The sequence below is a fragment of the Vicia villosa genome, unplaced genomic scaffold (assembly GCF_029867415.1).
Source record: "Vicia villosa cultivar HV-30 ecotype Madison, WI unplaced genomic scaffold, Vvil1.0 ctg.000416F_1_1_2_unsc, whole genome shotgun sequence".
In the NCBI taxonomy this organism is placed as follows: domain Eukaryota; kingdom Viridiplantae; phylum Streptophyta; class Magnoliopsida; order Fabales; family Fabaceae; genus Vicia; species Vicia villosa.
Window position 1 is genome coordinate 5,001 of NW_026705192.1, and position 11,401 is coordinate 16,401.

Genomic DNA, 11,401 nt, shown 5'->3' on the forward strand with positions numbered 1-11,401 from the left:
AATATTGTTGAACAAATTCATTCTCATGTATGTTCTTCCTTGTCACATTTTTTTCTTTTACATTTCCTAAATATATTTTTTGCTTAATTTATTTATATTACATATAGGCTTTGACAGAAGATGCTCGCGATGTGATAGTTTGGAAGCGATTTGCATTGGAAGCTTCTGAGTGTAAAAGCTATTCAGATTTTGGAAGAATGGTTCAGCGACTGCAGAAGGTGAATTCTATTTCATAAGCTTATATTTTACTAGTGGTTAAAATATTTCACAACTACTTAGTAACAGTTGTATATCTTTTTCGTTTATAGAGCATAGTGCAGGGTTATATAATGGATGATTGGAAACTGCGTTGTTCTAAGTCTTGGGTTGATCGATGTGCGAAGGCAAAAAATGCAGAAACAATTGAGCTGCTGACTGAGGTATTTATAATTTTGATGTCAAATATTTCTTTCCGTATAACGGTTCGATTAACTTCTTTATCCTGTTGTTTAGGAACTGGTTGATTCCATATTGTGGAATGATGTTTGCACTCACTGGATTGAAGACCCTGAGCCAAAATTACGTTATGTATGGAAAACATGGAAACATGATGTAATGAAATGGTTTTCAAGGAACCCTGTGTTATCTAGCAGCATTGGCTCGCAGCCACGTGCTTCTAGCTCTTATGGATTGTGCCAAACAAGCTTTCAAGTTGGTTTCAGAAGGCCTAAACTTCAAATTCGTCGTTCGATGCATAAAAGTACCGTGGAGGTGCCTGTGGAATCTGAGTTTCCTAGTCAGTTGATGAAGGAATTGAGTGATATTGGAGTCGAGGCTGTAGATTGCGATGTCTTGCCCATCACAGAAATGGTACCAAGGCCTATGGATGATGAAGAAAGGCCTATGGATGATGAAGAGGCTATTGAATTATTTGTAGAACCTGATATTGATAATACCAAGAGTCGACAATGTGAAAAGTTTATCGAAGCCAAGGGAAGGCAATGTAGAGGACGAGCAATTGGTAGCGATAAATATTGTTGTGCTCATTTCTCAAGAAAACCTGCAAAAGAGGATAAAGCTCCTACTCCAATGTGTGGAGGTACAACTATGGCTGGTACTAAATGCAAGCATCATTCACATCCTGGCTTTTCATTCTGCAGAAAGCATTTGAGCAATGTTGAGACTAAAAATAGATCAAATTTGAAACGTCGTAGATCGAAAAGGAAAGCAAAAGTATACTGCAGTGGTTCGACATCGAAGAGAAGGGTTCGCGAAGACATAGGCGTGGCACCTCCGAGAAGTCCATTGGATATTGATCCGGTATCGGTCATTGACGATGATTCTTTTATTGCAAGGAACATTTTACGTGAAACACTCGCGCTTTCTGGTAGTGATCATAATGAGGCTCTTCAATGGATAGATTCTCCTCTTAATGACAATGATACTGATAATGATAATTCAATTAAGTGTAAGGTTTGTTTTGAAGAATTTTCCGATGATGAATCACTCTGTAACCATTGGATGGAAAATCATGAAAGGGAAGCACATTGGTTATTCATGAGTTATGCTTGTGCAATTTGTCTTGATTCCTTCACCAACAAGAAACTATTGGAATCGCATGTTCCGGATAGACATCATGTGCAGTTCATTCAACACTGCTTGCTTTTGAAATGTAATGCTTGTGGTGGTAATTTTGGAAATATGGATGAATTTTGGTTACATGTTAAGTCAATTCACTCTTCCGAATTCATGGTATCAAAAGCTCCTAAGCAACTAACATTGACACATGGTGATGATTCTCTGGAAATGATTGAGCACATAAATGAAGCTTCTTTGGAAGAACCTCAGCCTAACAATCTCAATATCTTATCGATTGCTTGCACAAATTCCTGTGAAGTTAATCTTGAGGCATCATTGATGGAGAAATATGGATATTTACCAGAAAGACTTAATTTGAGGGCATCTGAAGATTGCAGTGAGAGAGAAATTCTTGAGAATTCTAGTCGGAATGAGATTCACCCTGTCGTCGTTAGTCCACCCTCATTAAATTTGGGTTCATTGCAAAAGGCTATTGTTTTATGTGGTGACATAAGCTTTGGGAAGGAACCAACTCCAGTGATTTGTGTATTGGATCAAGAAATACTCAATTCTCTTTTTGAAAAAGAGCGATACGTAAATCTTCCTAGCCCTTGGGAAAGTTTCTCCTATGTGACAAAACAAATGCTTGATCGATTTCCTACTCATAATCACGAGGTATGTTCAAAAAACTTTATTCTTATAACTGTTTTAACGATATTTAACCGATTTTTTTTATTAGGAGAGCCTGCAGCTGACATGTTCTTGCTCCTCTTCTACATGTTGTCGTAAAACTTGTGATCATATATACCTTTCCGATAATGGTCTTGATAATGCAAAAGATATATTCGGGAAACCAATGAGCGGATCAGAGTTCCCATACAATAAAAATGGTCGACTCATGTTGAAGGTAAATTACTTTAATTAATTGTAACCAGCTACAATTGTATCCAAAACCGAGCTGTTATGAATTTCTCTACAAAACTACAGGAAGGTTATCCGGTGTACGAGTGTAACGATTTATGCAGATGTAGTAAAACCTGCCAGAACAGAATATTGCAGAAGGGAATTCAAGTTAAATTGGAAGTCTTTAAAACAAAGGAAAAGGTTGCCACTGTTGTTCTTTTGCTAAATTCAAAATTACTAAAAAGTCTTATTATGTTAACAATCATTTTTTGATTCTTAGGGATGGGGAGTAAGGGCTGGCGAGGACATTCTTCGTGGAACGTTCGTGTGTGAGTATATTGGAGAAGTTGTAGCAAAGAAGGAGGTACACAAAAGGCGAGAAAGGTTCCAATTTAGTTTCTTTCTTTGAGTTGGTTATTGTTTCTTCTTAGATATACTTACTTGGTTTGTGTATTTTCCAGATACGGTAAAAACGGTGAATATTTCTATGACATTGGTGCTCATGTTAGTGATACGAGTGGAATTACAGAAGGACATGCGAGCGAATACGTTATTGATTCTACTAGTTATGGAAACGTCTCAAGATTCATTAATAATAGGTAAGCATAGATTTAGTGCAAAATATTTGGTATTTATCGAAAATATAAAGATTGATGGTTTGATTTTTTTACTGTCATTGCAGTTGTTCGCCGAATCTTGCGAGTTACCTAGTTTTTATAGAGAGCATGAATAGTGAGCATGCACATATTGGTCTTTATGCAAATAGAGATGTAAGTAACTTAGAAATTACTGCTTGTTTAAGATTATTTGACATCAATGTGGATTAGATTTGATATTTTTTCTTGACAACAGATTGCTTTGGGGGAAGAGTTGACATATAGTTATGACTATGAGTTTGTTGGTGGAGAAGAATATCCTTGTCTTTGTGGATCCTTGAAGTGCAGAAACTGAGTATGCTAAAGGATGAGATATGTTGTAATAACATTCTTTCTGTTGTTGTAATACCATTTTAAAATTATATAAGTGTAGTAGTGAATGATTTATGGTTGTATAATAGATGAGACATGTTGAACATCTCATTGATGCAGGAAATCTTTGTGAATCAAGGTTTACTTTGTCAGTTGTTTCTGGCTTTTGATCATATTCAATTGATTGGAATTCTTTGAGTAGGTTTCATGTGAATTTTGTGATGAATATGGTTGAATTTCATTTTGGTTTACAGAAGTTTTACCTACTTTTATATATTGAATGTTTTTTGACAAAAATTTCTTAGGATTTGGATATACTCATACAAATTTAAAAGAATATTTGATGGTGCCAACATTTTGTAATCATTTTTGTTTTAATTTATTTTAATATTGCAATGGCTAATATTTGTTATTATCATAAAATATAAAGATATTTAATTTATTTATTGCTTTGACGATTTTAATTTTGTAATCATTTTTTGTTTTTTTATTTTTATTTTAATATTGTTATTTCTAATATTTTCCATTATCATAAAAGAAAAAGATATTTAATTCATAGACTTTTTTTATCGCTTTTTCATATATTTTATATCATTAAAATCGTAATGAGGTAATTTCTAGTTTTTGTTTAAATAAATAGTTTTTTTTTACAAAACTATTTCGACTTTTCTTTAGTCTTTTGTCCAGTTTGTGTGGCTATTTTTTTCTTAAATTTCAAACCGTTTGAATTATAATTTTTACGGGTGTGTAAATATTTCTTAGATTATCTTTGAGTAGTAGATTTAACTATTATGATTGTTGACGTTATATCTTTTATTTATTTATTTATTTAGGTTTGAATACCCTTAGTAATTAAATTTTGAATACAAAAATTGCTTATAAAAAAACATACCTTTTGAATGTATTATTCTAAGCATGGCAATAGCGTATTTTTTTATACTGTGATTTTAAAACTGATAAATATTATAAAAGAACTTGATTTTCATTAAGAATAATTATTTATAAATTTTGCAGTGTATATTATTATATAATGGGATTTAGATATTCTAAGAAAAGTTAATAAACACAAGAAAAATAAAAATAATAGACTGGAAAGGAAATAAAGAAATTACTTGCGGAATATATGAATAAATGTGATTTCATTAAAAGTTATGAATGGAATGTAACATATTATAGTAAAATAAATATTAGAAGTTCTAGATAGTTATAATTAGAATAGTAACACAAAAAGTTTTGTTTTATTTTCCCTTTTTTGAACATTTTGAAAAATGTTTTGTTCATTCTGAAACATGTAACATTCTAGTATATATATTGTTTCTAGGTATATATTGTTTCGTCTAATTACTTTTGTATTGCATAAAAAAAATTTGAATTTAAAAACTTTGTTTGACCATTTTATTTTAGACATTGTATCAGTTTTTTTTTTATTATAAGAAAAACAAATGGACTCATTTCCAATACATATTTGCAAAAATTACACATAATGCGTAGAGGAAAAACTCACAATATAGATATGGATACCGATAATTATTCATTAAAATAAACGGATATAAGCACATATAAGAGTACTTTAGTATCCAACTCACCTAATACCCACATAGTATATATTTATATATTTTTATTTTTATATACACGTATCTACTTATCAATTTAATAAAATACATTACTATTAAACTTATACGCATTTTAATATAAATATTTGTTATTTTTTTAACTCAACAATAAATAACATTCTTGACTTTTTAAAATATTGTTAAAATTTTAAAACGACATAATAAATTATAATTGATCAATAATTTTTTAGTGAAAATGTGCGTAAACGGATATGAGTATGGTTACTTAAATATCCATAAGAATACGAGTACATACAGGTACGAGTATAAATTTGATGCCCACGCAAGTATGAGTTTGGCTATAGAGATTTTTCCAAACCGCAAATATGGGAACGTATATTATACTATCCTTCTCTAACCTGCCACATTGACATCGCTATACAAGATTTAAAATTGATAAATGTAAATGAAATTTTTTTTCTATTAAAGATAATTTATTTATATGTTTAGGGATTAAAATATTATAAAATTTATTTTAAGTTAATTTGTAACATTTAAAAACAATTTTAATTTTTTTATTGTTTTACACAAATTATATTTTATTATATAAAATATAAGAAAAAAAAGTTAAATTTGAATGTGTTGTTTGACCATATTATTTTAGGCATTGTAATAAGGTATTTTTTTCTCACTATGATTTTAAAAATAATAAATATGGATGCAATTTTTTCATTAAAATTATTCTATTTATATTTTTTGGAATAAAATATTATAGTATAAATTGTGGAATATATAAATAGACTTACATAAGGTAGGAATGAAACTTTACAAATTATGCTGAATTGAATATTATAAATTTAAATTGATAAGTTTTTAAAAGTGTCATGTCAGATTTTAATTAATGTGACAAGTTAGATGATGAATTGTTGATAAAATAACACACGGCTTAGAATTGATATATTAAAATTAAAATAGATTATAGATTTTTTCTTATCCACTTTAGTCATTATTGTCATAGTCCCCAATTCATTTATTTATGTGATTTGTTATTCTTACACCCAATCATACACTAAATAGTTACATCAAATAATGTTCACTCTATATATACGGTGAACAATATTTTTATAAAATAAAAAATATATTTATAAAGAGTAATTTGAACAGAAACGTGAACCATATTGATGAACATGAACAGTGCTCGTGAACAATATTGATGAACAGTGCTCGTGAATAGTATATTAACAGTAAATTTTAATGGTGAAATAAAGTTGGTTAATGAAGTATAAAAAATTGGTTAATAAAGTGATGAAGTTGATTAATGAACGCTCAGATATTAAAAATAGTTTAGTAGAAAAACAAAGTTGGTTAATGAAAAACAAAAGGTTGGTTAATAAAGTTAGTTAATAAACGTACATATATTAAAAATAATGTTTAGTAATAAAAGAAAATTGGTTAATGAAAAGTGAAATATTGGTTAATGAAGTTATGAAGTTGGTTAATAAACGTCAAGCTTTTTAGCAGTTATGAAGTTGATTAATGATATTTAAAATGTTGGCTAATTACATTTTTTTTTAATCCGCAACCCCTTAATCTAAACAAAAAACATAAAAAAATTATTTTTATATTTTTTTAACAAATAAATTATTATTAAATATTTCATTTTTCACTGTATTAGTGAATAGTGAAATATGATATAGGTGTAGGATTTTGGTATGTGAATAACATTTTTCTTCATTTATTCATAGATTTGTCTTCTCATTTTTCTAGACCTTTTTTTTGTGCTTTGCAAGGGCATAAGTCCGAAACTAGACAGCGGCAAACTGTGTTAAAGGAGAAACACGAATATCCTTTAGATAAATTTTATACATGTGCTGAAAACATTCTTGATAAAGTCGACTCCATCTAAGTAAGTTAATGCCTATCTTTGCAAAACCGTCTGCATATTTATTGCCTTCACGAAACACGTGAGAGATATGAATGTTTCGATTATCTTCTGTCGTGTTTTTTATTTTCCAAGTGAGATTCCACCCCTGTCCAATGTTGTTAACCTTACTTGTTACAGCTTCGACAACTTTTAAACTATCCAAATTCACAACTAAAGAACTACATTCTCTAGCTTGAGCTTCTTTTAAACCCTCAAGCAAACCCAAAACGTTATTGCAAAAGCCTACATTTACCATTTATTTTCAAGAAACCTGCTAGCCAACTGTCAATATGGTCTTGAAACACGCCGCCGCACCCAACAAAGCCATCAGCCTGAACTGCTCCATCAACATTAATACAAATCCACTCTATTTTTAGAGGGTCCCAACAAAGATGCATCGTCCTGCTTGGTTTAACTCTGATCATTAACTGCATCTTCTTGCTCCATAATTTCATAAGGCAAATCGTAAGGCGTTATGAAATATAGATTATGCAACCTTTGATTTCTCCAATGCCAAATGTTGTAGCAAGATGTGGCCCAGACTTCCTGCTAGTTATTGTCCATTTTCCCAAGCTTATTCGTCATGTTAGATTCCATCCAATCATGCAAGGTTAGCTGTAAAAAATAGTCCATGTAGTTACTATGAACCTAATGCATCAAGATATCTTTAGAAATTTTGCAGTCTCTAAGAACATGAAGGGTGGATTCCACCTGGTCAACAAAGTCTCCACACAAATTATCTCGCAGATTCAAGATGCTAAGGTATTGATTGATTTTAAGCCCATTATGGTGTCTCGTCTAAGCAAAAGTTTGAATTCTCTCTGCAACATTAAGCCTCAAAATACCCTTCCAATGATCCCTATATTCCTCATTACCTCCACTATTTATATTTTCAAACATGCTTGACATTGTGAAATTTCCATATGATGTTCCACCCCATATACTAGTATCATCTTCATTAGTGTTTTAACTCGGTGAAGGAATCGCAAGGATTTTTTCCAACGAATCTTAGTGGAACAAATTCCTGAACATGTTCCAATTCTACTTTCCCTCCTCAGTTCTTAAACCACCTATAGTGAAAACTGAGATTTCAATTGATTGAATCATGTGGTCTTTAAGCCTCAATCCTGGTTTAACCCAACAATCTTTCCAAGCCTTAATTTTATTCCCATTACCCACCTCCTAGAAGGACATTTTCTCTAGGTGAGGCCATAAACGAACAATGTTTTTCCATAGAGTAGAGTCATCCATTTTAGCCTAAGGATCATTACCCAATTCTCTATGCCTCTTGTATTTACCTCTCATGACATCACACCAAAGAGAACTATCAGTTATCTTTAATTGTCAACCCAACTTTGTTATTCAAGCTTTATTCGTGTCAACTAGATTCCTTAAGCCTAAGCCTCAATGATTCTTAGGTTTACCTATTTCACTCCATTTGATAGTGTGCAAATACTTCTCTCCTTGCCTATCTCCCTAAATGAAATTCTTTTGTATCAATTGAATTTCTTCGAGACTAGTTGTATGAACCATCTAACTCATCATTATATAAGTATGGAGAGCTCCCATTACTGACTTTGCTAAGGTAGCAAATGAGAAATCTTTGGACCATTTCTACCAGCTTTCATACAATCCCACTTGCCTTCTCCAACTGCATCACATATCAAATGAGACAGTTTATATAGGCACAAGACAAAGAGATATGGGTACAAAGGGTCTCCCTGTCCTAGGCCTTTCTTTGTAGCAAAATACTAACTTGTCTCACCATTCCAAAGCACTCTCATTTTGACTGAAGTGATAACATGCATTATAATCTCCCTCATATTTTCAGGGATTCTATTCTCCACTAAGACATAATGCATAAAATTACAATTAATCATATCATAAGCCTTATCAAGATATAATTTTATTACAAAGAAACTCTTCTTACCCTTAAGCCTATTCATACTATTTATCATTTTCAAGGCTACCAATGTGTTCTCATGAATGTTCCTCATAGGAATAAAACAAGTTAGGCTTGGGGATATAATAGTACTCATGGATCTTTTCAATCTGTTAACAATAATTCTGCTCAACACCTTGTAAATTGAATTACATATGGATATAGGACGAAAGTAATGAACATATTGAGGACGATAATTTTTTTCAATTAGGCAAGGATCAGTTTGATTTACCTCAGCAATTTGAAAAGGATTTCCCCACAAGTTCTTGATAAACCTGGAGACATTGTCACCAACAGTTTCCCAAGATTTTCGGTAGAAACCTGCAGGATAACCATCTGGGCATGGGGATTTCAAACGAGCCATATCATACAAGTCCCTCTTCACTGCCTCCTCAGCCAACTCTTTATTCAGGTGATTTAAAGTGAAATCCTATATTCTTGAGTAGGAACTAGTTGTCTAACTACATTCTACATTTTCCACATGAGTAGTGTATAAAGTCTGATAACTATCATTTAAAAGTTGCAATACAAAAAACGCACATGAATTGTGGGGGTTATTATTCGAACTAGAGGGGGTTTTTGACCTCAGCTAATTGTTTTACGGGAGTTATAAAAACTGCCGCTTATACAATTCCCACAATTTATCTGCGGCAATTCTCAGTGGCCGCTGGTACCGAGGGGGTTTTTACTCTTTCTGGAAAATAAAAATATTTTAGATAAAGTTGAGTTCAAATATTGATTATTGGTTAGGAAATAATGTTATAATCTAATTTATTATGTATCATGACTCAGCGAGCTAAATGACAAGTGGACCCGGCGAACTAACTCGATACACAAGGTTAATCACACAATAAATGTCTGATCGGTTAGAAATTTATATATTACAATAGTTGTTGTTGTAAAAAGGCGAGCAAAATACTCAGCTGTTTGTAATTACAACTACTTAGAGCTTACTTTAAGCAATGGGTGTCGCTCATTTCCATTGCACGGGTAGGAGGCATCTCATATTTTCCTAAACTCATAAAATGATGCAGGAAGATGGCCGAAGGACTTATATCTTATCAAAGAGTTTAGACTCTCAATAAAAGAGCAATAAAAAGCTATGGTCAAAGAAGTTAGAATATCTAACCGGGATAGATTTTGATCAAAGCGCTTCATCATGTTTCTCAAGCCTGACGCTTAGGGGGTTGTATAGGTATCCCGGTTAGGAAGATTGTTGGAAGAGCCTAAAGATGTCAGACTCTTGGAACTCGGCGCATAATATGTTTAACAAAATTCAAGATGGAAAAAATCAGAAATTAAAGAAGACAAGTCGGACACAATTCGGAACACTAAGCATTGTTGTATAAAGTGAGCTAATGTCTCTGCCGTTTGTAAAATATCTCATTTAGATCTACGAAAAGAAGTAAAAGGTGTTGTCCTTCTCCCATGTGTGGGCAGGAGGCGCCCTACTCTTATTAGGTCTCAAAACTAGGTAGAATTCAAACAAAATGTAAAACCACTATAAATAGTAGGAAGACAACTCGGTCAACCTCGCCTTTGGGTAAAAGGGCTCTGAACCGCGAAGACAATTCGGTCAACCTCGCCTTCAGGTAAAAGGGCTCTGAATCGCGAAGATGACTTGGTCATCCTCGCCTTTGGGTAAAGGGGCTCTGAACCAAGTGGGAAACTCGATCGACCTCGCCTCCTGGTAAAGGGGATTTAAAATGGTACCCGGTCATGTTAACCATACCTCTGACAAATTCCATGTTAATATACCTCTGGCACCAAGGTTGACTCCCTTCGTGGTGACTCCTTACCGAAAACGGTAACTCCCATTGTGGTAACTCCTGGAAAAAACCGAGATTGACTCCCTTCGTGGTGACTTCTTTGCCGAAAACAGTAACTCCCATTGTGGTAACTCCCGATAAAAACTGAGGTTGACTCCCTTCGTGGTGACTCCTTGCTGAAAATTGTAACTCCCATTGTGGTAACTCCCGGCAGAAACTGAGGTTGACTCCCTTCGTGGTGACTCCTTACTGAAAATAGCAACTCCTATTGTGGTAACTCCCGGAAGAAACCGAGGTTGACTCTTTGGTAAATCCTTGCCAAATGGTAACTCCCTTTGTGGTAATTCCCGAGAAAAAATCGAGGTCATTCTCTTTCTGTTCATTCCCTATTGAAACTGTGTTCATTGTAAATGAAATCAGAAGAAGTTATATCATTTGGGTAATAAAACTTGACCCTATGACTTGGGGTTTGGTATAACATCCGGGTAATATGAACCCATTCCGGGAAAAGTAAATAACTTGTAGCTTTTGGTGCAATCCGGCTATAGGTCGAGTACCATAAGTTCGAGTACTTGGGGCTCGCCGGGATGAGATTGAGCCAGGAACTACGTGGAATTAAACAGTATAAGCATCATAACTTGTCATAGTATCGAGTTACCGAAATGCAAACACACGGGTTTTGTTTGGTAACGGTGGACTTTGGCAATACTAGGAAGTTGCTAACCTTACGAATAGAAAATTTAAATTGCAAAGGCATTCCAAGTATTATTTTCCACGTACATTTT

General features: G+C 33.0%; 1 protein-coding gene across 1 annotated transcript in view; it reads left to right on the top strand.

Moving 5' to 3' along the window:
• The window catches only part of LOC131627956 (histone-lysine N-methyltransferase SUVR5-like), a 3,956-nt gene extending 545 nt beyond the window's left edge, over positions 1 to 3,411 (top strand). Inside the window, exons 2-11 of the mRNA XM_058898814.1 lie at positions 1 to 27; positions 108 to 218; positions 309 to 419; positions 493 to 2,232; positions 2,297 to 2,464; positions 2,545 to 2,661; positions 2,741 to 2,844; positions 2,922 to 3,059; positions 3,143 to 3,230; positions 3,313 to 3,411. The exon at positions 1 to 27 is cut by the window's left edge and continues 279 nt beyond it. Coding sequence (XP_058754797.1) covers positions 1 to 27; positions 108 to 218; positions 309 to 419; positions 493 to 2,232; positions 2,297 to 2,464; positions 2,545 to 2,661; positions 2,741 to 2,844; positions 2,922 to 3,059; positions 3,143 to 3,230; positions 3,313 to 3,411 — 2,703 coding nt within the window. The remainder of the gene's footprint in view (positions 28 to 107; positions 219 to 308; positions 420 to 492; positions 2,233 to 2,296; positions 2,465 to 2,544; positions 2,662 to 2,740; positions 2,845 to 2,921; positions 3,060 to 3,142; positions 3,231 to 3,312) is intronic.
• The last annotated feature ends 7,990 nt before the right edge of the window (positions 3,412 to 11,401 follow it).